Raw genomic sequence first — 27,500 nt, 5'->3', positions numbered from 1 at the left:
CAGCCCAAGCGGGAGAGGTCCCCCACTGAAGCTTGCCCATCATTGCTCAGCCCAAGCGGGAGAGGTCCCCCACTGAAGCTTGCCCATCATTGCTCAGCCCAAGCGGGAGAGGTCCCCCACTGAAGCTTGCCCATCATTGCTCAGCCCAAGCGGGAGAGGTCCCCCACTGAAGCTTGCCCATCATTGCTCAGCCCAAGCGGGAGAGGTCCCCCACTGAAGCTTGCCCATCATTGCTCAGCCCAAGCGGGAGAGGTCCCCCACTGAAGCTTGCCCATCATTGCTCAGCCCAAGCGGGAGAGGTCCCCCACTGAAGCTTGCCCATCATTGCTCAGCCCAAGCGGGAGAGGTCCCCCACTGAAGCTTGCCCATCATTGCTCAGCCCAAGCGGGAGAGGTCCCCCACTGAAGCTTGCCCATCATTGCTCAGCCCAAGTGGGAGAGGTCCCCCACTGAAGCTTGCCCATCATTGCTCAGCCCAAGTGGGAGAGGTCCCCCACTGAAGCTTGCCCATCATTGCTCAGCCCAAGTGGGAGAGGTCCCCCACTGAGGCTTGCCCATCATTGCTCAGCCCAAGTGGGAGAGGTCCCCCACTGAGGCTTGCCCATCATTGCTCAGCCCAAGTGGGAGAGGTCCCCCACTGAAGCTTGCCCATCATTGCTCAGCCCAAGTGGGAGAGGTCCCCCAATGAGGCTTGCCCATCATTGCTCAGCCCAAGTGGGAGAGGTCCCCCACTGAGGCTTGCCCATCATTGCTCAGCCCAAGTGGGAGAGGTCCCCCACTGAGGCTTGCCCATCATTGCTCAGCCCAAGTGGGAGAGGTCCCCCACTGAAGCTTGCCCATCATTGCTCAGCCCAAGTGGGAGAGGTCCCCCACTGAAGCTTGCCCATCATTGCTCAGCCCAAGTGGGAGAGGTCCCCCACTGAAGCTTGCCCATCATTGCTCAGCCCAAGTGGGAGAGGTCCCCCACTGAAGCTTGCCCATCATTGCTCAGCCCAAGTGGGAGAGGTCCCCCACTGAAGCTTGCCCATCATTGCTCAGCCCAAGTGGGAGAGGTCCCCCACTGAAGCTTGCCCATCATTGCTCAGCCCAAGTGGGAGAGGTCCCCCACTGAAGCTTGCCCATCATTGCTCAGCCCAAGTGGGAGAGGTCCCCCACTGAAGCTTGCCCATCATTGCTCAGCCCAAGTGGGAGAGGTCCCCCACTGAAGCTTGCCCATCATTGCTCAGCCCAAGTGGGAGAGGTCCCCCACTGAAGCTTGCCCATCATTGCTCAGCCCAAGTGGGAGAGGTCCCCCACTGAAGCTTGCCCATCATTGCTCAGCCCAAGTGGGAGAGGTCCCCCACTGAAGCTTGCCCATCATTGCTCAGCCCAAGTGGGAGAGGTCCCCCACTGAAGCTTGCCCATCATTGCTCAGCCCAAGTGGGAGAGGTCCCCCACTGAAGCTTGCCCATCATTGCTCAGCCCAAGTGGGAGAGGTCCCCCACTGAAGCTTGCCCATCATTGCTCAGCCCAAGTGGGAGAGGTCCCCCACTGAGGCTTGCCCATCATTGCTCAAGCTAGCAAGGGTAATGCAGAACGTAGTCCCATCAACTCAGCAAAGGACAAGGAAGGGGAAGCAGTCACTGCTGGCTACTAGCCAAGGCAGCTCAAATGTGTTGGAGAGATGTCTGTACTAGGAAAAACATCCTCAGGCACGTCTTGGCAAAAAGGCACCAGGTCATCGTAGAGTTAAGGAGATGCCTGAGCCTGGCCAGAGAGGACCTCCGGTCAAAAATGTCAGAAATATTAAAAATTAAGCAGGTATTTTTAATTATAAAAATGTGAGTCAAGTGCTGAAAGGGTTAAATAGATGCAATGACACAGCAAAAGCTGAGGTTTTATATAAGCAGGTGTGCCTATAGCTTAGTAGCGGTCACTCTTGAGGTAAACCTCAGTGGGAGAAAGGTCTTAGCCTGAGAGAAGGCCTCACAGTATGAGATAGACCTTAGTCTGAGAAAATGCCTCACAGTGTGAGGTAGACCATAGTTTGAGAAAAGGCCTCACACTGTTAGACCTTAGTCTGTGAGAGAAGGCCACACACTGTGAGCTAGGCCTTAGTCTGACAGAAGGCCTCACAGTGTGAGCTAGGCCTTAGTCTAAGGGAGAAGGCCTCACACTGTGAACTAGACCTTAGTATGTGAGAGAAGGCCTCACACTGTGAGGTAGGCCTTAGTCTGAGAGAGAAGGCCTCACAGTATGAGATAGACCTTAGTCTGAGAAAAGGCCTCACAGCGTGAGGTAGACTATAGTCTGAAAGAAGGCCTCACACTGTGAGGTAGGCCTTAGTCTGTGAGAGAAGGCCTCACACTGTAAGCTAGGCCTTAGTCTGTGAGAGAGGGCCTCACACTGTAAGCTAGGCCTTAGTCTGAGAGAGAAGACCTCACAGTGTGAGCTAGGCCTTAGTCTGAGAGAGAAGGCCTCACAGTATGAGATAGACTTTAGTCTGAGAAAAGGTCTCACAGTATGAGATAGACCTTAGTCTGAGAAAAGGCCTCACACTGTAAGCTAGACCTTAGTCTGAGAGAGAAGACCTCACAGTGTGAACTAGGCCTTAGTCTGAGAGAGAAGGCCTCACAGTGTGAGCTAGGCCTTAGTCTGAGAGAGAAGGCCTCACAGTATGAGATAGACCTTAGTCTGAGAAAAGGCCTCACAGTGTGAGGTAGACCATAGTTTGAGAGAGAAGGCCTCACACCGTGAGCTAGGCCTTAGTCTGAGAGATGGCCTCACAGTATGAGGTAGGCCTTAGTCTGAGAGAGAAGGCCTCACAGTATGAGATAGACCATAGTCTGAGAAAAGGCCTTACAATGTGCAGTAGGCCTTAGTCTTAGTGTGAGATAAGCCTCGGTATGAGAAGGCCTTGTGAGATTAACACAGGAAGACATTGGCTATTATATACATTTAACGGTTTTGGTATTGTACTGATTTTAAATTGATTTTATAATGCTGCTTTAAAAGTTTTAATTGTATATTGTGGATTTTTATGGCATTGAATTGCTGCCAGTTTGTAAACCACCTTGAGTTGCTTTTGGGCTTGGGAAAGGCGGGTTAGAAATATTGTAAATAAATAAATTGTTTGTGAAGCTCCAGTGTGAAGGTTGAACTTTATTTGTCTTGTGGAAACCTTGTTATTGTAAATAATGCCACTATAAAGCCTCCTATTGGTCTGTGTGTTTTGGTTCTTTTTATCACTTTGGCTCCTGGTACTGTGTCACGCTGCTGCTAAGCGACTCCACTGTGCATTTATGAGGAGGGTCTTTTGTTACTAAGCCCACTCACCCAACAAAAAAACATGTCATGTTCAGAGGTGGGGAACAGAGATTAGGGTCATGCATGAAAGCTGGCAACACCCGGTCTTTCTCTTTGATCGCTGGCGTCCTGCTGTGACTACTAATAAATGTGTGAATAGCATTGTAAATAAAGTTTTTGTACACACGGGGCTGGGCTGAATGGCTGGAGTACTGAATGCCTTAACTCAGTGTTTCTCAACCTGGGGGTCAGGACCCCTGGGGGGTTCATGAGGAGGTGTCAGAGGGGTCGCCAAAGACCATCAGAAAACACAGTACTTTCTGTTGGTCATGGGGGTTCTGTGTGGGAAGTTTGGCCCAATTCTATTGTTGGTGGGGTTCAGAGTGCTCTTTGATTGTAGGTGAACTATAAATCCCAGCAACTACCCAAATCTCAAGGTCTGTTTTCCCCAAACTCCACCACTGTTCACATTTGGGCATATTGAGTATCCATGCCAAGTTTGGTCTAGATCCTCCATTGTTTGAGTCCACAGTGCTCTCTAGATGTAGGTGAACTACAACTCCCATGATTAAAGTCAATGCCCACCTAACCCTTCCAGTATTTTCTGTTGGTCATGGGAGTTCTGTGTTGTTTTTACTGATGTAAAACAACAATGTTGTTGTTTTTACTGATGTATTGTGTGCTAAGTTTGGGTCAGTTCTATCGTTGGTGGAGTTCAGAAAGCTCTTTGATTGTAGGTTGTAGAGAAATGTTTATTATAGAGTGTTTAATGTACTGTGTTTAAACTGTATTTAGGGTTTACATTAGTTGCTATGGCCTAACTGTAAGAGATAGGTTGCCATAGTAACAAAGCCTCAGAGGAGGTGGGCAGAGTTTAAGGAATAAAAGGTTTGAAAGCGTCAGTTAATATTCAGTCCGGTGGATGAGACCCGGGGAAGAGGTTCAGAGTCAGTTAGGGCTCTGGGTTGTGAAGCTGTGAGAATTCAGTAGTTCTTAGAATTTGTGAATATTTCTTCAGCAAGAGAGCTGAAGGTGTTACCTTGTTAGATTGCTTAGGTTAAAGAATCTAACAGAGGGGGTTTAAAGGATCGCCAGTAAGGAAAGACTGGTGATCAGTGGTTTGTTCCGAGTATAGGGCAAACAGTGTGGATATTCACAATAGGGAACTCTGAAGTAGTATAAGCACTTCACTAAAGAAGGAGTTTGTAGAATTGTAACATCAGAAGCCTGAATATATCTCAAACCAGCCATTTTGTAACATCAAGCCTTGTGCCAAGTTCAAATTCTCAAAACTGCAACAATTACGTTCTGTTAACAATAAAACTTGTTCTCTTTGTATTTCAAACCTGCCTCCTCCATTGCTTTTATGCTTGGTGCATTCCACACTACCAAAGTCACCTCACAACACAACTAAAGATAAACAGAGACATAAACCAGCGTCTCTAAACATATTGGTGGCAGCTTAATTGATATCTAAAAGAAGGTTCCTCACAGAATATTGGTGGCATTAAAGAAGATTAATACTTCCTCACATAATTTTGTTGACAAGCGGTGGGATTAACGCTTCCTCACATAGGTGAACTATAAATCCCAGCAACTACAACTCCCAAATGACAAAATCAATCCCACCCCCAACACCACCAGGATTCAAATTTGGGTGAATCAGGTATTTGTGACAATATACCCAGGGCCAGGAGTGGGAAGAGCCTTCTGCTCTCCCTGCTTTTTCTTGGGGGTTCTGGGACACACAGAGATTGGTTATCCCATCGCCCTTTTTGCCCCTAGGAAAGCTGAGTCTCCTTCCCTCTCGCTCCCTCCTTTCCTCTCCCAGCCCAACTGACTGGCATCTCTCTCATCTGCACTGAGAGGACTTTCAGGACTGGGAAAAGGGGGAGGAAGGGAAAGTGCACAAGCCCACCACAAAAACACCCCTGGCTCTCACCCCTGAGCTGCAAAGACCCCATAGAAGATGGTTGCATTCCAAGCGCCGTCTAGGGCTGGAAGAGTGACCACGTCCCTCAGGACATTGAAGACGGTGCCGCTCCTGGGGTCTGAGCAGTGGAGCTGCGCCTTCAGGAAGGTGGTCCATCGCTTCTGCAGCGTCTTCTGGCCCCCTAAGTCTCCCTGCAGGGACAAGAGTAAGATATTTATGTATTTATCGTGTCAGGAGCGAACCAAAACAGTCAAACAAACAAACAAACAAAATACAAAGTTTGCAGACTTGGTATTCTATTAAATGTCCTTTGACCAGTAGCTGGCTGCTTGGAGTGCATCTGGTGTTGCTGCAAGAAGCTCCTCCATTGTGCATGTGGCAGGGCTCAGGTTGCATTGTAGTAGGTGGTCTCTGCACTCGCATGTTGTGGATTCCACTTTGTGGCCCCATTTCTGAAGGTTGGCTCTGCATCTCGTGGTGCCAGAGCGCAGTCTGTTCAGCGCCTTCCAAGTTGCCCAGTCCTCTGTGTGCCCAGGGGGGAGTCTCTCATTTGGTATCAGCCATGGATTGAGGTTCTGGGTTTGAGCCTGCCACTTTTGGACTCTCGCTTGCTGAGGTGTAAGAGATAATGGCACTGCAGTGTGGCTGAGAGGAAAAGCCACATTGGGAGAAGCGTAGGGAGGGGGAAAAGGTGCCCAGAGGGGACACAAGTGTCATCCCCTCCTTGCAGGTAGAAAAGCAGTAGCTCTAGAACACTAGCAATGGGGAGGAGAGTGGCCAGCCCCATAACACAAATGAGAAGGGCCCCCAGCTTCCTGCCCCCGTGATGTGCCAACCCTTGCCCCTCAGACCCACCTTGCAGACGCGGGCCACACGGGCCACCTTGACCTTCTCGTAAAAGTCATACTCGCGAGCCGTCTCCGTGAAGAAGAAATAGATCTTGTCGTCTTCTCCATCCTTCCCTTCCCGCAGGAAGGCCGACGCCACAAATTCTGGATCTGGACCGGGAAGGATGGGAGAGAGGCTGATTGTACAAATATTTATTTCAAATATTTGTACCCCACCATTCTCAACCACTTGGGGGGTGTTCAGGGTGGCTTCCAATCGGCAGCAATTAGATGCCTCAATATATTCATAATAAAAACAAATGGTCAATAATTCTAAATAGTTAAAATATTAAAACAATACAATTAAAATCTACTAAGAATCAGTGCTCTGGTGGCCACTATTAGCCAAAAACTGGTTGGATGCTCCATCAAATTTATCCATAATCCATTTCCAAACCATTATCAATATTGTTATTGTCATTGTCCGCTTAATTACCCAAAGGCCTGGTCCCACATCCATGTTTTTAACTTTTTTCTAAAGGTGAGGAGGGATGAAGATGATCTAATTTCCCCGGGGAGTGATTTCCACTGGCGGGGGGCAACCACTGAGAAGGCCCTGTCCCTCGTCCCTGCCAAGCGTGTTTGAGACAGAGGCGGGGCCGAAAGCAGGACCTCCCCAGAAGATCTTAAACTCTGAGGCGGGACGTAGAAGGAGATACGCTCAGATCTAGACCACACAAGCGCAAACTTGGGTCCTCCGGGTATTTTGGACTTCAACTCCCACCATTCCCAACAGCCTCAGACCCTGAGGGGGAAAAGGAAAGGGCCTGAGGCTATTAGGAATGGTGGGAGTTGAAGTCCAAAACACCAGGAGGTCCCAAGTTTGCCCATGCCTGCTCTAGGATTGCTTGGCATGGAGAGCAACAACTGTCGTACAAGAGAGCAGGTACCTGTCTCTGACCTTAAACACCACACCAACTTGGTAAAATCAGCAAGCAGTTTATTAAAGAATATATGTAGGCACAGCAGTAAAAATAGCAAAAGCTGTAAAGGTCCAATACAAGTAAAATAGTCCATAAGCCTCAAAGGAAAACCAGATCCAAAAGTACACAGAATTCCATGAAACTAGGCACTTGAATCCATGAAAAAATCTCATAAACAAAACAGGAGCTTGGCAAGAACTTGGTACATGAAACGAAGAGCACTTGAAAACAAGACCATGGTCAATTTCCAACGTTGACCTGAATGAGGCAACTCTTTCCCATGCATCTATATAAGGCTTTTCCAGGTTCCAAAACTGCCAGGAAAGCATTTCTATTGACCTTGCTCCCAGGTTTGTTATCTTTCTTTTGCTGTAAGAGAATGGACTGTCTGAGTCTTTGCAGACTTTGTCTCTGTTTATAAAAAACTTTGCTTTCTGTCTAAGCTCTCATTATCAGCTCTCTCTGAGCTCCCATTATTTTTGACATCTGACAAATTATCTTCAGACAGTTGTTCTGAGAAAGGCTGTGAAGGGCCCCTCTCAAGAATGTGGCCTTGGGAATCTTCCTCTTCCTGAAACAGCTCTGGCCTCTCGTCTGAGCTTTACTCAGGCCCAAGCAAACTCCCATCCCCAAAGCCACCATCAGGAACATCATCCCCATTCCCATCATGAACATCATTAACATGAACATCAAACACAATCACAGGCTGACATACAACAACAGCCACACTTGGCTGCCTATTTGGCTCACCATTCAGCCAGGTCATGGAGCTGTCCGTCCGGATGACCTCCGAGGGGTTCCCGGTGACTCTGGAGATGAGGGGGTCCGTCCCCAGGAAGTTCCCAACTGTGGCCACGTAGAGGGCACCATCTAAGGGGTGGGAGGAGGAATTCAGCATGACCACTTGGTAGAGAGAGAATCAAGGGAAGCCCTTGTTTTGCCCCCAAGGGAACCCCATTCTCTGACCACCCACCTCCGCGAAAGCATACCTGCCATGATGGCGGTGGAGGGCTGGAGGGGCTCAAAGGGGCAGTGCCCACGCCCGCTCTCCACGTGCTCCACGCTCCGGAAGTCACTCAGCTTCTGCAAAGAGACATCAACATTGGAGGGGAATGGTCACCTGTTAAAGGGAGGGAACTGGACCCCACTAGCAAAAGGGTCTGACCCCCACTCACCCCACCCCAACACAAGGAAGAGGATTGGGAAAGGTGCCTCGGTCAAAGGGCCACTCACAATGTAGCCACAGCGGGGATCGAAGGCAAAGGTACCACAGACTAAGAGATGGCTCTGATTGACGAACTGCAAGATGCGGATGAAGTTCTGGCACTCGGCCTGCAGGCAAAGAAGGCAGGAAGGTGAGGGGGAAAGAAGGGGTGCCACTCTGTCTATCTGGCTGGAAGTGGGGGACTGCAAAGGCAAGGGAGGGTCCCACCTGATGGATGGGAAAGTTTGGGGTCAAACAGAGTTGAGGCTTTGGGATGCTCCCACTCTCAGCACTAGGGCTACAATGCATGTTGGCTCTAGAGCTGAGATGTGGGGCACGGCATTCCTGGACATGTGGGAACTGCATCTTTGCCCCTATCTTGTTTAATACAGTCATCAATGATCTGGAATACCACCTCACCCGCCTCATAGGAAACCTGCTACAAAACAGGAGCTTCTTTGTTGAGGTCCAGGGCCAGAGAAGCAGATGGCGGAAACAGAAGAACGGCCTGCCTCGGGGGAGCGTGCTTGCTCCATCCATGTTCAACATCTACACAAATGACCAGCCACTGCCAGAAGGGACAGAGAGTTTCATCTATGCAGATGATCGTGCCATTACGGCTCAAGCAGGGAGCTTTGAGATGGTTGAACAGAAGCTCTCCGAAGCTCTAGGTGCTCTAACTGCCTATTACAGGGAAAAACAGCTGATCCCTAATCCATCTGAAACACAGACATGTGCTTTTCACCTTAAGAACAGACAAGCATCCTGAGCTCTGAGGATCACCTGGGAAGGAATCCCACTGGAGCATTGCAGCGCACCCAAATACCTGGGAGTCACTCTGGACCGTGCTCTGACCTACAAGAAGCACTGCCTGAGATCAAGCAAAAAGTGGGTGCTAGAAACAATATCATACGAATGCTGACTGGCACAACCTGGGGATTACAACCAGACACAGTGAAGACATCTGCCCTTGCGCTATGCTACTCTGCTGCTGAGTATGCATGCCCAGCGTGGAACACATCTCACCACACTAAAACAGTGGATGTGGCTCTTAATGAGACATGCCGCGTTATCACGGGGTGCCTGTGCCCTACACCACTGGAGAAATTACACAGCTTAGCCGGTATTCCACCACCTGACATCCGCCGGGAAGTAGCAGCCAATAGTGAAAGGACCAAGGCAGAGACATCTCCAGCTCATCCCCTGTTTGGGTATCAGCCAGCACGTCAATGGCTTAAATCAAGAAATAGTTTTCTAAGATCTACAGAGACACTCGCTGGAACACCTCAGCAAGTCAGAGTCCAAAAGTGGCAGGTTCAAACACAGAACCTCAACCAATGGCTGATACCAAATGAGAGACTCCCTCCTGGGCACACAGAAGACTGGGCAACTTGGAAGGTGCTGAACAGACTGCGCTCTGGCACCACGAGATGCAGAACCAATCTCAAGAAATGGGGCTACAAAGTGGAATCCAAAACATGTGAGAGTGGAGAAGAGCCAACCACTGACCACCTGCTGCAATGTACCCTGAGCCCTGCCACATGATGCACAATGGAGGACCTTCTTGCGGCAACACCAGAGGAACTCCAAGGGGACAGAGACTGCTCAAAGAACATTTAATCAACTACCAAGTTTGCAAAATATGTGGTTTTCTATCTGTTTGTTTGTTTTGTTCTGTTAGAAATGTAATACAATGGTCTGGTTGCTGATGACACGATAAATAAATAATGATCTGGAAGAAACCTTATCGGACCTCAATGGAGATTTGCCCAAGCTTGGAACAAGGAGAATCCCCTTATTGCTCTATGCCGATGATGCCGCTGTCATCTCACGCTCTAGGGCAGGACTAAATTACCTATTCCTAAAGTATTGCTCACAGAACAAACTAAAAATCACTCACAGGAAGTGGGTTGCTGTGGGTTTTCCAAGCTGTGTGACCATGCAAGAAACAGGTGAGGATTTTGTTGGAAACTAGGCATTCAATGCTAATCGAGGCTTGGTTACATATTATTGACCCACTACTGAGCAACCTACCCAATAGATCAGCCTAGGTGACAGCTTCCCCCAGGTGACTTTGACCGTTGCCAAGTTTCTCTCTAAGTCAGCCAGAATAAGACAACTTCCTGTATTAGACCCAGGTTGAAACTTGCCTTGGATATATTTGCAGTATTTTCCCCCTTGTTCACAGGTTGCCAGCCTTTGGGTCACTCAGGAGTGAGGGTAGGAAATGGGGGGAATCAGGAGCCCCAAACCCCTGCCTCTGGGAAGATAGGGGGGGGGGATGGGACCTCTGGGGGTCCCTCTCTGGAACACTTTCCCTCTTCCCAAGGATACCCATTGCCCCATAGCATTCCTTGGGACACAGAGGAGCTGGGGAGCAGGACTTGCCTCTTTCTTCCCTTTCTGCGTGCAGGAGTCCCGGTGAGACTTTGGCACCATCCAGGAGATCTGAAACAAGACAGGGCGCAAAGTCCAGGTTACATACACATGGCCAAGATGTCTAACGGACAGTGATGAGTGAAGAAGGGCGGCCAGGAAGACAGATTTCCACCATGTCTCCTGGGTCATCGGCTGGGAGCCCCTCCCCCCAGCAACAATACTACATCTGCCTGCCACCTCAGGAGGAGAAGGAGGAAATCTTTTCTTCTCTCCTTCCTTCTTTCATAGAATCATAGAATCATCATAGAATCAAAGAGTTGGAAGAGACCTCATGGGCCATCCAGTCCAACCCAGTCTGCCAAGAAGCAGGAATATTGCATTCAAATCACCCCTGACAGATGGCCATCCAGCCTCTGCTTAAAAGCCTCCAAAGAAGGAGCCTCCACCACACTCCGGGGCAGAGAGTTCCACTGCTGAACGGCTCTCACAGTCAGGAAGTTCTTCCTAATGTTCAGATGGAATCTCCTCTCTTGTAGTTTGAAGCCATTGTTCCGCGTCCTAGTCTCCAAGGAAGCAGAAAACAAGCTTGCTCCCTCCTCCCCCCTGTGGCTTCCCCTCACATATTTGTACATGGCTATCATATCTCCTCTCAGCCTTCTCTTCTTCAGGCTAAACATGCCCAGTTCCCTAAGCCGCTCCTCATAGGGCTTGTTCTCCAGACCCTTGATCATTTTAGTCGCCCTCCTCTGGACACATTCCAGCTTGTCAATATCTCTCTTGAATTGTGGTGCCCAGAATTGGACACAATATTCCAGGTGTGGTCTAACCAAAGCAGAATAGAGGGGTAGCATCACTTCCTTAGATCTAGATCTAGATCCCTCTTTCTTTACATTTTCCTCCTTCCTTCGCTCCTTCTTTCCCATTTTTCTTTCCTTCTCTCCTTCCTTCCTTCTCTAACTTTCCTCCCTTCCCCCATTTTCTTTCCCTCCCTCTTTCTCTCCTTTCTTCCTTCTCTACCTCTTTTCTTCCTTCCTTCTCTTTGCTTCCATGCTTCCTTCTCCCTTTCCTTCTTTCTTTCCCTCCCTCCCTCTTTCTTTCTTTTTTCTTTCTTTTCTCCCCTTCCCTCCCTCTTTCCTTCATTCTTTCCCTTTTTTCTTTCTTTCTCTCCTTCCTTCCTTCCTTTTCTAACTTTCCTCCCTTCCCCCATTTTCTTTCCCTCCCTCTTTCTCTCCTTTCTTCCTTCTCTACCTCTTTTCTTCCTTCCTTCTCTTTGCTTCCATGCTTCCTTCTCCCTTTCCTTCTTTCTTTCCCTCCCTCCCTCTTTCTTTCTTTTTTCTTTCTTTTCTCCCCTTCCCTCCCTCTTCCCTTCATTCTTTCCCTTTTTTTCTTTCCTTCTCTCCTTCCTTCCTTCCTTCTCTAACTTTCCTTCCTTCCCCCATTTTCTTTCCCTCCCTCTTTCTCTCCTTTCTTCCTTTCTTTTTTCTTTCTTTTCTCCCCTTCCCTCCCTCTTTCCTTCATTCTTTCCCTTTTTTCTTTCCTTCTCTCCTTCCTTCCTTCCTTCTCTAACTTTCCTTCCTTCCCCCATCTTCTTTCCCTCCCTCTTTCTCTCCTTTCTTCCTTCTCTACCTCTTTTCTTCCTTCCTTCTCTTTGCTTCCATGCTTCCTTCTCCCTTTCCTCCTTTCTTTCTTTCCCTCCCTCTTTCTTTCTTTTCTCCCACCTCCCTCTTTCCTTCTTTCCCTTTTTCTTTCCTTCTTTCCTTCCTTCCCCCTTTTTCTTTCCTTCTCTCTTTCTTACTTCTCTACGTCTTTCCTTCCTTCTCTTTGCTTCCATGCTTCCTTCTCCCTTTCTCCCCCCCCCCCCCACCTTTCTTCTTTCTTTCTTTCTTTCTTTCTTTCTTTTCTCCCCTTCCCTCCTTCTTTCTTCCTTTTTTTCTATATTGTCATTTACCTTTTCGTCATTTTTGGGACCCTTTAAGTCCCTTCTGCTGTGTTTTTCCTGTGTTTTTATGAGTGAAGGGCATACATTGGGTTGTGAGGTGTCTTGTGTCCAAATTTGGTGTCAAATCCCCCAGTGGTTTTTGAGTTCTGTTAACCCCACAAACGAACATTACAATGTATTGTCGAAGGCTTTCATGGCTGGAATCACTAGGTTCTTGTGGGTTTTTTCGGGCTATAGAGCCATGTTCTAGAGGCATTCTCTCCTGACGTTTCACCTGCATCTATGGCAAGCATCCTCAGAGGTTGTGAGGTCTGTTGGAAGTGGGAAAAATGGGTTCATATATCTGTGGAATGGCTGGGGTGGGGCAAGGAGCTCTTCCCTGCTGCACTTAGGTGTGAATGTTTAGCTGATCACCTTCATTAGCATTTGAAGGCCTGCCTGAGCCTGGGAAAATCTGTTGCTGGGAGGTGTTAACTGCAGCAGGGAAGAGCTCCTTGCCCCACCCCATCTGTGGAATGGCTGGGGTGGGGCAAGGAGCTCTTCCCTGCTGCACTTAGGTGTGAATGTTTAGCTGATCACCTTCATTAGCATTTGAAGGCCTGCCTGAGCCTGGGAAAATCTGTTGCTGGGAGGTGTTAACTGCAGCAGGGAAGAGCTCCTTGCCCCACCCCATCTGTGGAATGGCTGGGGTGGGGCAAGGAGCTCTTCCCTGCTGCAGTTAGGTGTGAATGTTCAGCTGATCACCTTCATTAGCATTTGAAGGCCTGCCTGAGCCTGGGAAAATCTGTTGCTGGGAGGTGTTAACTGCAGCAGGGAAGAGCTCCTTGCCCCCCCCCCCAGCCATTCCACAGATATATGAACCCATTTTTCCCACTTCCAACAGACCTCACTACCTCTGAGGATGCTTGCCATAGATGCAGGCGAAACGTCAGGAGAAATGCCTCTAGACCATGGCTCTATAGCCCGAAAAAACCCACAAGAACCTAGAACATTACAATTTTATTTATATAGATATTGGGGGGGAAATAGGCACATGCGCTGCTATGAACCACCTGGGGAAATGGGGGGCCAAAGAGGAAGACCACCCCTCTTGCATTGGACCCCCTGACTTTCCCTCCTCTTGCTGCGGAAGCCCCCCTCTCAACTCTCATATTCCTGCCCGAGCGAAGACAGGTCCATCAGACCTTTCGGGCTGCCCAGAAGGAAAGCGACATTGTCAGTGGGTGGTCAGCCAAGCAGGCCATCAGCCATTGAGAAACATTACCGGTACAGAATCATAAAATCAATAGAGTTGGAAGAGACGACATGGGCCATCCAGTCCAACCCCTCGCCATGGAGGAAAAGCACAATCCAAAGCACAGAAGCCTTGGCAGGTGTCCCAGTGGCACCCAGAGACCCCTCCAATACAGTCAAGACCCCCAGCAAGGAGGAGAGCCTCACCTTCTTGGGGCGCTGGCTGATGGAGCCCAAGGTCAGGGCAAAGATGGCATCCCTGGCACCCACGTAGAGCGTGTGCGAGTCCACCTGGAAGACGCTGAAGTTGGAAGCCCCTTCGGCAGAGAAGCGCTGAGCGGCACGGCTCACCTCTGCAAAGAGAAAAAAAGCCAGAGGTGAGTCTCCACCTGGGGGGGGGGGGGGTGCAGACGTTGACAGTATTTATTTTCGGCCCTTCTCACCCCGCAGGAGACTCAGGACGGATTACAATGTACACATATATGGCAAACATTCAATGCCATACACACACAACATGTATAGACAGACACACAGAGGCTATTTAACATTCCAGCTTTTTCATGAGGGTATTCTGGCCACCAGGGGAGCTGTTGCTTCACCGTCCATTTGTGACACTGATGAAGTACTTCCTCATTCTTTGCATGCTTGCTGGAGATTTTTATGGTGTCGTAAATTAGCTCCCGGTGACACAGTGTGTTAAAGCACTGAGCTGTTGAGCTTGTTGACCGAAAGGTCACAGGTTCGAATCCGAGGAGTGGCGTGAGCTTCTGCTGTCAGCCCCAGTTTCTGTCAACCTAGCAGTTCGAAAACATGCAAAATGTGAGTAGATCAATAGGTTCCGCTCCAGCAGGAAGGTATCCAGGGAGCGGCATGAGCTTCTGCTGTCAGCCCCTGCGTCTGTCAACCTAGCAGTTCGAAAACATGCAAAATGTGAGTAGATCAATAGGTTCCGCTCCAGCAGGAAGGTATCCAGGGAGTGGCATGAGCTTCTGCTGTCAGCCCCTGCGTCTGTCAACCTAGAAGTTCGAAAACATGCAAAATGTGAGTAGATCAATAGGTTCCGCTCCAGCAGGAAAGTATCCAGGGAGCGGCATGAGCTTCTGCTGTCAGCCCCTGCGTCTGTCAACCTAGCAGTTCGAAAACATGCAAAATGTGAGTAGATCAATAGGTTCCGCTCCAGCAGGAAGGTATCCAGGGAGTGGCATGAGCTTCTGCTGTCAGCCCCTGCGTCTGTCAACCTAGAAGTTCGAAAACATGCAAAATGTGAGTAGATCAATAGGTTCCGCTCCAGCAGGAAAGTATCCAGGGAGCGGCATGAGCTTCTGCTGTCAGCCCCTGCGTCTGTCAACCTAGCAGTTCGAAAACATGCAAAATGTGAGTAGATCAATAGGTTCCGCTCCAGCAGGAAGGTATCCAGGGAGCGGCATGAGCTTCTGCTGTCAGCCCCTGCGTCTGTCAACCTAGCAGTTCGAAAACATGCAAAATGTGAGTAGATCAATAGGTTCCGCTCCAGCGGGAAGGTATCCGGGGAGCGGCATGAGCTTCTGCTGTCAGCCCCAGCGTCTGTCAACCTAGCAGTTCGAAAACATGCAAAATGTGAGTAGATCAATAGGTTACGCTCCTGCGGGAAGATATCCGGGGAGGGGCATGAGCTTCTGCTGTCAGCCCCAGCATCTGCCAACCTAGCAGTTCTAAAACATGCAAAATGTGAGTAGATCAATAGGTTCCGCTCCAGCGGGAAGGTATCCGGGGAGCGGCATGAGCTTCTGCTGTCAGCCCCAGCATCTGCCAACCTAGCAGTTCTAAAACATGCAAAATGTGAGTAGATCAATAGGTACCGCTCCGGCGGGAAGGTAATGATGCTCCGTGCAGTCATGCTAGCCACATGACCTTGGAGGTGTCTATGGCCAATGCCAGCTCTTCGGCTTAGAAATGGAGATGAGCACCACACCCCAGAGTTGGACACGGCTGGATTTCATGTCAGGGGAAAACCTTTACCTTTACTAAATTAGTTAAATTAGCCTCCCCGCATACGTGGTACCTAATTTTCCTACTTGACAGGTGCAAATGTCTTTCAGGCTGCAAAGGTTGACAACAAGCTACACATTCATCCCCCTGGCCTGGCACACCTCCAACTACAGGTGGTCTTGGATGGCACACACTTCCTTGACCCATTTCAAACTGGCTTTAGAGCAGGATACGGAGTTGAGACTGCCATAGTTGCCTTAGTGGACAATCTCTGTCTCAACACCGACATGTCCCTGTTGGTGCCTCTAGACCTCTCATCAACCATGGTCTCCTTCTGGAACACCTAGAGGGGTTGGGAATTGCTTGCAGGTCTTTGATTGCAGGTGAACTATAAATCCCAGCAACTGCAACTCCCAAATGTCAAGGTCTATTTTCCCCAAACTCCACTAGTGTTCTCTTTTGGGCATATTTAGTATTTGTGCAAAGATTGGTTCAGATCTATCATTATTTGAGTCTATAGTACTCTCTGGATGTAGGTGAACTACAACTCCCAAACTCCAGGTCAATGCCCTGTATTTTCCATTGGTCATGGGAGTTCTGTGTGTCAAGTTTGGTTCAATTCCATCTTTGATGGGGTTCAGAATGCTTTTCGATTGTAGGTGAACTATAAATCCCAGCAACTACAACTCCAAAATGTCAAGGTCTATTTCCCCCAAATTCCACTAGTGTTCACTTTTGGGCATATTGAATATTTGTGCCAAGTTTGGTTCAGATCTATCATTATTGGAGTCCATAGTGCTCTCTGGATGGAGGTGACCTACAACTCCCAAACTCCAGGTCAATGCCCTGTATTTTCCGTTGGTCATGGGAGTTCTGTGTGCCAAGTTTGGTTCAATTCCATTGTTGGTGGAGTTCAGAATGCTCTTTGATTGTAGGTGACCTACAACTCCCAAACTCCAGGTCAATGCCCACCAGACCCTTCCAGTATTTTTTGTTGGTCATGGGAGTTCTGTCTGCCAAGTTTGGTTCAATTCCATTGTTGGTGGGGTTCAGAATGCTCTTTGATTGTAGGTGAACTATAAATCCCAGCAACTACATCTCCCAAATGTCAAGGCCTATTTTCCCCAAACTCCACTAGTGTTCACTTTTGGGCATATTGAGTATTTGTGCCAAGATTGGTTCAGATCTATCATTATTGGAGTCCATAGTGCTCTCTGGATGGAGGTGAACTACAACTCCCAAACTCCAGGTCAATGCCCACCAAACCTTTCCAGTATTTTCAGTTGATCATGGGAGTTCTGTGTACTAAGCTTGGTTCATCTCCATCCTTGTTGGAGTTCAAGTTTGGTTCAATTCCATCGTTGGTGGGGTTCAGAATGCTCTTTGATTGTAGGTGAACTATAAATCCCAGCAACTACATCTCCCTAATGTCAAGGTCTATTTCCCCCAAACTCCACTAGTGTTCACTTTTGGGCATATTGAGTATTTATGCCAAGACTGTATCATTATTTGAGTCCATAGTGCTCTCTGGATGTAGGTGAACTACAACTCCCAAACTCCAGGTCAATGCCCACCAGATCCTTCCTGTATTTTCCATTGGTCATGGGAGTTCTGTGTGCCAAGTTTGGTTCATCTCCATCCTTGTTGGAGTTCAGAATGCTCTTTGATTGTAGGTGACCTACAACTCCCAAACTCCAGGTCAATGCCCACCAGACCCTTCCAGTATTTTCCATTGGCCATGGAAGTTCTGTCTGCCAAGTTTGGTTCAATTCCATCGTTGGTGGAGTTCAGAATGCTCTTTGATTGTAGATGACCTACAACTCCCAAACTCCAGGTCAATGCCCTGTATTTTCCGTTGGTCATGGGAGTTCTGTGTGCCAAGTTTGGTTCAATTCCATTGTTGGTGGAGTTCAGAATGCTCTTTGATTGTAGGTGACCTACAACTCCCAAACTCCAGGTCAATGTCCACCAGACCCTTCCTGTATTTTCCGTTGGTCATGGGAGTTCTGTGTGCCAAGTTTGGTTCAATTCCATTGTTGGTGGAGTTTAGAATGCTCTTTGATTGTAGGTGAACTATAAATCCCAGCAACTACATCTCCCAAATGTCAAGGTCTATTTTCCCCAAACTCCACTAGTTTTTACATCTGGGCATATTGAGTATTTGTGCCAAGTTTGGTTCAGATGTATCATTACTTGAGTCCATAGTGCTGTCTGGATGCAGGTGAACTACAACTCCCAAACTCCAGGTCAATGCTCATCAGACCCTTTCAGTATTTTCAGTTGATCATGGGCGTTCTGTGTACTAAGCTTGGTTCATCTCCATCCTTATTGGAGTTCAAGCTTGGTTCAATTCCATCGTTGGTTGAGTTCAGAATGCTCTTTGATTGTAGGTGAACTATAAATCCCAGCAACTACAACTCCCAAACGTCAAGGTCTATTTCCCCCAAACTCCACTAGTGTTCACTTTTGGGCATATTGAGTATTTGTGGCAAGTTTTGTTCAGATCTATCATTATTTGAGTCCATAGTGCTCTCCGGATGCAGGTGAACTACAACTCCCAAACTCCAGGTCAATGCCCACCAGACCCTTGCAGGGGTCGCGGCATTAGGAAGGTTGAGAAACACTGATCTAGATCTATTGTTTACGTGGAATCTCTTTGCCTACAATTTGAATCGGTGGCTCCCTGGAGTCCGAGTCTCTGGAGCAGCCAAAACCACGCTGTCCTCCTTCTCGGTGTCCTTAGTTTCAGACATTGAAATGTGACTCTCAAATCTCGTTTTTCTCCAAGCAAAACATCAGGCACGGAGAGAGAGAGAGAGAGTGGCTGGCTCTCTGATTGTGGGTTGTGTGGTTGTGGTGGCTGCTGCCAAGGGACAACCACAATGGCTTTGCGCTTCCCATCGCGGTGACTGGAGGAAGCGCAGGATCCGTGCCCAAAAGGGAATCCCCAGCACCGTCTATTCCAGAATCACTGACCACAAGGGCCGTCCACTCTGGCCCTCTGCTAAGCAGGAAGGCACAATCAAAGCATTCCTGACAGATAGCTATCCAGCCTCCATTTCAAAAACTCCAGCGAAGGAAACACCATCAGACTCTCAATCAGTCTATAACACTATGCAACACGATCTAAGAGGGTTGAATGAAAAGTAATGCCTCCCCTTCGTAACTCCTCAGCAGATGGCAGGACTGGTATGCGGCAGGTACTGGCTTGTTCAGTAGACTCTCCTCTACAGTTCTATTTTGGCAGGAAGCCTTAGCATTGAACGGTTGTGTTGTTAAAGTGAAAAGTAATGCCTCCTCCTTCATAACTCCTCAACAGAAGGCAGCACTGGTATGCGGCAGGTACTGGCTTGTTCAGTAGACTCTCCTCTACAGTTCCATTTTGGCAGGAAGCATTAGCATTGAACGGTTGTGTTGTTAAAGTGAAAAGTAATGCCTCCTCCTTCATAACTCCTCAACAGGTGGCAGGACTGGTATGCGGTAGGTACTGGCTTGTTCAGTAGACTCTCCTCTACAGTTCCATTTTGGCAGGAAGCATTAGCACTGAACGGTTGTGTTGTTAAAGTGAAAAGTAATGCCTCCACCTTCGTAACTCCTCAACAGAAGGCAGGACTGGTATGCGGCAGGTACTGGCTTGTTCAGTAGTCTCTCCTCTACAGTTCCATTTTGGCAGGAAGCCTTAGCAGAAAAAACAATGCCTCCCCCTTCGTAACTCCTCAACAGGTGGCAGGACTGGTATGCGGTAGGTACTGGCTTGTTCAGTAGACTCTCCTCTACAGTTCCATTTTGGCAGGAAGCATTAGCACTGAACGGTTGTGTTGTTAAAGTGAAAAGTAATGCCTCCACCTTCGTAACTCCTCAACAGAAGGCAGGACTGGTATGCGGCAGGTACTGGCTTGTTCAGTAGACTCTCCTCTACAGTTCCATTTTGGCAGGAAGCATTAGCATTGAACGGTTGTGTTGTTAAAGTGAAAAGTAATGCCTCCACCTTCGTAACTCCTCAACAGATGGCAGGACTGGTATGCCACAGGTACTGGCCTGTTCAGTAGACTCTCCTCTACAGTTCCATTTTGGAAGGAAGCCTTAGCATTGAACGGTTGTGTTGTTAAAGTGAAAAGTAATGCCTCCACCTTCGTAACTCCTCAACAGGTGGCAGGACTGGTATGCGGCAGGTACTGGCTTGTTCAGTAGACTCTCCTCTACAGTTCCATTTTGGCAGGAAGCATTAGCATTGAATGGTTGTGTTGTTAAAGTGAAAAGTAATGCCTCCACCTTCGTAACTCCTCAACAGGTGGCAGGACTGGTATGCGGCAGGTACTGGCTTGTTCAGTAGACTCTCCTCTACAGTTCCATTTTGGCAGGAAGCATTAGCATTGAACGGTTGTGATGTTAAAGTGAAAAGTAATGCCTCCACCTTCGTAACTCCTCAACAGAAGGCAGGACTGGTATGCGGCAGGTACTGGCTTTTTCAGTAGACTCTCCTCTACAGTTCCATTTTGGCGGGAAGACTTAGCATTGAACGGTTGTGTTGTTAAAGTGAAAAGTAATGCCTCCTCCTTCATAACTCCTCAACAGAAGTTGTGTTGTTTAAGTGAGAAGTATGGAATCCTGCGCAGACAGTCGGTCAATGCGACTTAAGCAACGTGCAGTCACTGAATTCTTGACAGCAGAAGGTGTCACCCCAAAGGAGATTCCTCAGAGAATGTAAGCTGTTTATGGTGATTGTGTTGATGTGAGGACTGTGCATCATTGGGCAAGTCAGTTTAAAGATGTTGAGGTAGGACGTCCTATGGCAGCAACCAAAGAGTTGGACGTCCTGTGACAGCAACCACCGAGTTTCAAAAGCAAAAGGTTGACAGATTGATTCAGGACAATTGTCATATCACTCAGAGAGAAATTTCAAGCATAATCGGCATTTCACAAGAACGTGTGGGTCACATTATTGCTTTGCTTGGCTATAGGAAAATCTGTGCATGATGGGGACCCAGGATGAGAGAACGGTGATAGGCTGGTTGCGGAAACAGAGTGTCGACTTCTTCTGTGACGGCTTCAGAAAACTTGTTCATTGTTGGCAGAAACGTATCCAATTGTCTGGTGATTATGTCGAAAAATGAATAGTGGCCGTTAAAGAGCACATTCTAAGGATTATTTCTGTGTTTGATTTATTAATGTGTCTCCCCTTACGAACCATCGAGGACTCTAAGATCGTCTGGGGAGGCCCTGCTCTCGGTCCTGCCTTTGTCTCAAGTACGTTTGGTGGGGACGAGAGACAGGGCCTTCTCAGTGGTGGCCCCTCAGCTATAGAACAACCTAGATTAGATCTGCTGCCTCCCTCTTAAAGTTTCGGAGGCAGGTTAAAACATGGCTGTTCGAGCCAGCATTTACAAATGCAGAGTAGCTAATATAGGAAATCGAACGATTTGACAATGGAACTGGACAACGCTTGATAAAAAGGAGACGCTAATGATGTTGTTTTTATTGCTTTTGTGGTGTTTTATATTGTTTAATATTTTAATCTCTATTATGTTTTTATATGTAATGATTGGTTGGAAACCGGCGGTATACGAATACAGTAAATAAATAAATAAATAATGAAATATTCCCATCCAAACCCAAGTAACAAAGGTGGAGGCGTTACTTTTCATTCGACCCTCGTATAAATCTCATTTCCTAATTGGTTCTCTCACAAAAAAACATGGAAAATGTTTAGGAATCTGCAAAAATAATTTTGCTCCTGTTTTGAAAGTGTTTTCCGGTTTAATTGTGTGGTCCTTACTTTGAAACCAGTTGTTGCACTCCAGAAACTTTGTTGTTTTTGTGACTGCCACTAGCTATGTTGTATTGCTGGGTTGTCGTAGGTTTTTTCGGGCTATATGGTCATGTTCTAGAAGCATTCTCTCCTGACATTTCGCCTGCACCTATGGCAAGCATCCTTAGAGGTTGTGAGGCTGTTGAATGGGTTGAGGCTCTATGATAGGCATGGGCAAATTTGGCCTTGCTCCAGGAGTTTCGGACTTCAACTCCCACAATTCCTAACAGCCTACTGTTAGGAATTGTGGGACTTGAAGTCCAAAACACCTGGAGGGAAGGGTTGTGTGGTCCTTACTTTAAAACCAGTTATTGCACTCCAGAAACTTTGTTGTTTTGTGTGACTGTCACTAGCTATGTTGTATTGCTGGGTTGTTGTAGTTTTTTCGGGCTATATGGTCATGTTCTAGGAGCATTTTCTCCTGACATTTCACCTGCATCTATGGCAAGCATCCTTAGAGGTTGTGAGGCTGTTGAATTGTTTTTGTGGCTGCCGCTAGCTATGCTAAATTGCTGGGTTGTTGTAGGTTTTTCGGACTATATGTCCATGTTCTAGAAGCATTCTCTCCTGACATTTCGCCTCCACCTATGGCAAGCATCCTTAGAGATTGTGAAGCTGTTGAATTGTTTTTGTGGTTGCCGCTAGCTATGCTGAATTGCTGGGTTGTTGTCAATTTTTCGGACTATATGGCCATGTTCTAGAAGCATTCTCTCCTGACATTTCGCCTCCACCTATGGCAAGCATCCTTAGAGATTGTGAAGCTGTTGAATTGTTTTTGTGGCTGCCGCTAGCTATGCTAAATTGCTGGGTTGTTGTAGGTTTTTTGGGCTATATGGCCATGTTCTAGAAGCATTCTCTCCTGACATTTTGCCTCCACCTATGGCAAGCATCCTTAGAGGTTGTGAGGCTGTTGAATTGGTTGAGGCTCTATGATAGGCATGGGCAAACTTTGGCCTTGCTCCAGGTGTTTTGGACTCCAACTCCCACAATTCCTAACAGCCTACTGACTGCTAGGAATTGTGGGAGTTGAAGTCCAAAACATCTGGAGGGCCCAAGTTTTCTGAAGTTTGACAAAGTGCCTACTCTATGAGATAGTCATTGAAAAACTATCGCAAAATGTGCTACAGCAGGATGTGTTGTGTGGTTGTGCGGTTTCCTAGCCAAGGTGTTCTAGCAGCATTTTTCCTCCTGACGTTTCGCCTGCATCTGTGGCTACCGGCATCTTCTGCTACCGTGCAGTCTGGAAACCACACAGCACATCCTGCTATAGCACATTTTGCTATACTTTTTCCATTAGTATCTCATAGAGTCTCAACCAATTCAACGTCATTTGTGGCAGCCACAAAGTTTCTTTAGTGGAACAACTTCTTGCAAAGTAAGGATTGCACAATTACACAGGAAACAACACTTTCAAACCAGCAACAGAACATTTCTCAAAGTTTGTTACAGAGTGCAATCCGCAAGCCAAACAGATCTGTCCAAACAGAACTTTCTCCCACTCTGGACATCATTCCACAGAGGATTCCTCCAGGTAACAGAGGTCAGGCTACCTTTATGCAGATACCCTCCCCAATTGACTTTGCAGCTGCAAGGCTACTCAATGCTATTCAAGCTTGCCAACTGCAACATTCACATTTGCTTCAAACAGACAAGGGATCTTTCTCCCACCCTGGACATCTTTCCACAGAGGATACCGCCAGGCTACCTCTATGCAGATACCCTCCCTGATTGACTTTGCAGCTGCAAGGCTACTCAATGCTATTCAAGCTTGCTAATTCCAACATTCACACTTGATTTAAATAGACAAGGGATCTTTCTCCCACCCTGGACATCATTCCACAGAGGATGCCTCCAGGCAACAGAGGCCAGGCTACCTCTATGCTGATACCCTCCCTGATTGACTTTGCAGCTGAAAATCAACTCAATGCTATTCAAGCTTGCCAAGTGCAACATTCACATTTGCTTTAAACAGACAAGGGATCTTTTCCCCATCCTGGACATCATTCCACAGAGGATGCCGTCAGGTTACCTCTATGCAGATACCCTCCCTGATTGACTTTGCAGCTGCAGGGCTACTCAATGCTATTCAAGCTTACTAATTCCAACATGCACACTTGATTTAAATAGACAAGCGATCTTTCTCCCACCCTGGAAATCATTCCACAGGGGATGCCTCCTGGCCACAGAGGCCAGGCTACTTCTATGCAGATACCCTCCCCGATTGACTTTGCAGCTGCAAGGCTACTCAATGCTATTCAAGCTTGCTAATTCCAACATGCACACTTGATTTAAATAGACAAGGGATCTTTCTCCCACTCTGGACATCATTCCACAGAGGATGCCCCCAGGTTACCTCTATGCAGATACCCTCCCTGATTGACTTTGCAGCTGCAAGGCTGCTCAATGCTATTCAAGCTTGCTAATTCCAACATGCACACTTGATTTAAATAGACAAGGGATCTTTCTCCCACCCTGGACATCATTCCACAGAGGATGCCGCCAGGTTACCTCTATGCAGATACCTTTCCTGATTGACTTTGCAGCTGAAAAGCAACTCAATGCTATTCAAGCTTGCTAATTCCAACACTGGGGGCGATGAGTTTCCTTCTGAGAAAGAGCTGCAGAGCACAGGGAAGCTTGGGAGACGGTGCAACATGGAACCAGGTGCTAAAGCAGGCCTGAGCCAACTTGGGCCCTCCAGGTGTTTTGGACTTCAACTCCCACAATTGTGGGAGTTGAAGTCCAAAACACCTGGAGGGCCCAAGTTGGCCCAGGCCTGCACTAAAAGGTTTAGGAGCCATGCTGGGGGAGGGTGCAAGGCTCCTAAAAGGGTGCAAGGCTTTTAGGAGCCTTCCACGCTAGAAAAGAGCGCTATCGTCAGCATTTCTCCGCTGAGCAGAGTGACCTTAATCCACGGCACGGGCTGTCAATCACTCCAAGGAGGCTTTGTCCATCCCTACCTGGTTCGAGACGTGACCCTGAAAGACTTGGCTCCCCCTTGCAAATGCAAACCTCCAGCCCCACCTTTCCAAATAGACAACCCCCCTCCTCAAAACAGGTAACCATCCGTGACCCCAGAAAACTGTGCTCCCCCCACCACTACTTTTAACTGCCTCTGCTGACTGTGCAAACGTCCTCCTCATTGCAAGACGACTCCTGTTTTGGGGGATCCCCAGGTCTGTGATCCCCCAAATTCCATATTCATTGACTTTGATACAGCAAAGATGTGGACCATCTTCAACTATTGTTTTTTTCAGATGCAGAAGTGTGTTATTAAAAGCAGAAAGTGATACTTAAAAGGGAGTTTACAAATGAGAAGTCGAACTCAACCGGCTGCGAGCGGGAGGATGGAAGATTAGTTGCAGCAGGTGTGGGTTTGAATGGGTTTAGGTTGCATGCGGTAGTAGACAAAGTGGGTTTGTTTACATCAGGCATCCTCAAACTGTGGCCCTCCAGCTGTTTGGGCCTTCAACTCCCAGACTTCCTGACAATTGAACAAGCTTGCTAAGGCTTCTGGGAGTTGGAGGCCCAAACAGCAGGAGGGCCACAGTTTGAGGATGCCTGGTTTGCATAATACAGGAGGAGAACTGGTAGTGGCTTTTCCACCATCTTTCTTGGGACTTCTAATTTCATTTGGAGGTGTCGTCGCAATTTACAAGTATGTTGCTGACTTCATAGACCTGTCAGCAGCCTATGATACCGTGAACCACCGTCTCCTCCTGTGAAGAATGTATAAGATCACAAAGGACGACCACCTCACCCGCCTCAGAGGAAACCTGCTACAAAACAGGAGCTTTTTTGTTGAGTTCCAGGGCCAGAGAAGCAGATGGCGGAAACAGAAGAACGGCCTGCCTCCGGGGAGCGTGCTTGCTCCATCCATGTTCAACATCTACACCAATGACCAGCCACTGCCTAAAGGGACAGAGAGCTTCATCTATGCTGATGATCGTGCCATCACTGCTCAAGGAAATCAGCTACCGAACAGGAGCTTTTTTGTTGAGTTCCAGGGCCGGAGAAGCAGATGGCGGAAACAGAAGAACGGCCTGCCTCCGGGGAGCGTGCTTGCTCCATCCATGTTCAACATCTACACAAATGACCAGCCATGGCCAGAAGGGACAGAGAGTTTCATCTATGCTGATGATCGTGCCATCACCACTCAAGCAGGGAGCTTTGAGATGGTAGAACAGAAGCTTTCTGAAGCTCTAGGTCAGTGGTTCTCAACCTGTGAGTCCCCAGATGTTTTGGCCTTCAACTCCCAGAAATCCTAACAGCTGGTAAACTGGCTGGGATTTCTGGGAGTTGTAGGCCAAAACACCTGGGGGCCCACAGGTTGAGAACCACTGCTTTAGGTGCTCTTACTGCCTATTACAGGGAAAACCAGCTGATCCATAACCCATCTAAAACACAGACATGTGCCTTTCATCTCAAGAACAGAGAAGCATCCGGAGCTCTGAAGATCACCTGGGAAGGAATCCCACTGGAGCATTGCAGCGCACCCAAATCCCTGGGAGTCACGCTGGACCGTGCTCTGACCTACAAGAAGCACTGCCTGAACATCAAGCAAAAAGTGGGCGCTAGAAACAATATCATACGAAAGCTGACTGGCACAACCTGGGGATCACAACCAGATACAGTGAAGACATCTGTCCTTGCGCTGTGCTACTCTGCTGCTGAGTATGCATGCCCAGTGTGGAACACATCTCACCACGCTAAAACATGTGGCTCTTAATGAGACATGCCGCATTATCACGGGGTGTCTGCGCCCTACACCACTGGAGAAATTACACTGCTTAGCCGATATTGCACCACCTGACATCCGCCGGGAAGGAGCAGCCAATAGCGAAAGGACCAAGGCAGAGACATCTCCAGCTCATCCCCTGTTTGGGTATCAGCCAGCATGTCAATGACTTAAATCAAGAAATAGTTTTCTAAGATCTACAGAGACACTCGCTGGAACACCTCAGCAAGCGAGAGCCCAAAAGTGGCAGGCTCAAACCCAGAACCTCAATCCATGGCTGATACCAAATGAGAGACTCCCACTTGGGCACACAGAAGACTGGGCGACTTGGAAGGCGCTGAACAGACTGCGCTCTGGCACCACGAGATGCAGAGCCAACCTCAAGAAATGGGGCCACAAAGTGGAATCCTCGACATGCGAGTGCGGAGAAGAGCCAACCACTGACCACCTGCTGCAATGCACCCTGAGCCCTGCCACATGATGCACAATGGAGGACCTCCTTGCAGCAACACCAGAGACACTCCAAGTGGCCAGAGACTGCTCAAAGGACATTTAATCAACTACCAAACTCACAAATTTTGTGTTTTGTCTGTTTGTTTGCTTTGTTCTGTTAGAAATGTAATATAATGGACTGGTTGCCCTGACACGACAAATAAATACAAGTATGTTATACTCCTTTGTTCGTATATTTTCTATGGTTTTCCTTCCGTCTTTCTTTGTACTTTCAATTTCATTTGGCGTTGTTGCATTTTACAAGTATGTTATATTCCTTTTTGTTTGTATGTTTGCATATATTTTTATTTAATCTACATTTTTTGAAAAGGACTTTGCTTGGGCTGCGGGCGAAGGGGTTGGGGTTAGGGGTGGTCACTCGTGGGTCTTTGCCTCTGGCGAGAGTATTGGCTCAAGCGAAGCATTCAGGCGCCTGCAAACAATCCCGCCTTTGAAGGAAGGAATGTCATGGGAATAGCAGCTAACTTGGGAGTGGGGTGGCCCTAGGCTCTACCATTGGAGTCAAGTGGGACTATGTCTTCCCTAAGAGCCCCCAGTGGTGCAGCGGGTTAAACTGCTGAGCTGCTGAACTTGCTAATCGAAAAGAATCCAGGGAGTGGCATGAGCTCCTGCTGTTAGACCCAGCTTCTGCCAACCTAGCAGTTCGAAAATATGCAACTGTGAGTAGATCTAGGTTCTTGTGGGTTTTTT

General features: G+C 48.0%; 1 protein-coding gene across 1 annotated transcript in view; it reads right to left on the bottom strand.

Annotated features, from left to right (window-relative positions):
• The window catches only part of SEMA4F (ssemaphorin 4F), a 62,235-nt gene that overhangs the window by 12,428 nt on the left and 22,307 nt on the right, over positions 1-27,500 (bottom strand). Inside the window, exons 2-8 of the mRNA XM_067468452.1 lie at positions 13,990-14,135; positions 10,620-10,679; positions 8,261-8,359; positions 8,017-8,110; positions 7,778-7,897; positions 6,073-6,215; positions 5,227-5,408 (exon numbers count right to left, since the gene is read on the bottom strand). Of these exons, the coding sequence (XP_067324553.1) occupies positions 5,227-5,408; positions 6,073-6,215; positions 7,778-7,897; positions 8,017-8,110; positions 8,261-8,359; positions 10,620-10,679; positions 13,990-14,135 (844 nt within the window). The remainder of the gene's footprint in view (positions 1-5,226; positions 5,409-6,072; positions 6,216-7,777; positions 7,898-8,016; positions 8,111-8,260; positions 8,360-10,619; positions 10,680-13,989; positions 14,136-27,500) is intronic.

Source organism: Anolis sagrei, chromosome 5 (assembly GCF_037176765.1).
Source record: "Anolis sagrei isolate rAnoSag1 chromosome 5, rAnoSag1.mat, whole genome shotgun sequence".
Classification (NCBI taxonomy): Eukaryota; Metazoa; Chordata; class Lepidosauria; order Squamata; family Dactyloidae; genus Anolis; species Anolis sagrei.
Note: the sequence above shows the minus strand (reverse complement) of the source record. Positions and strands in the feature narration are given on the sequence as shown.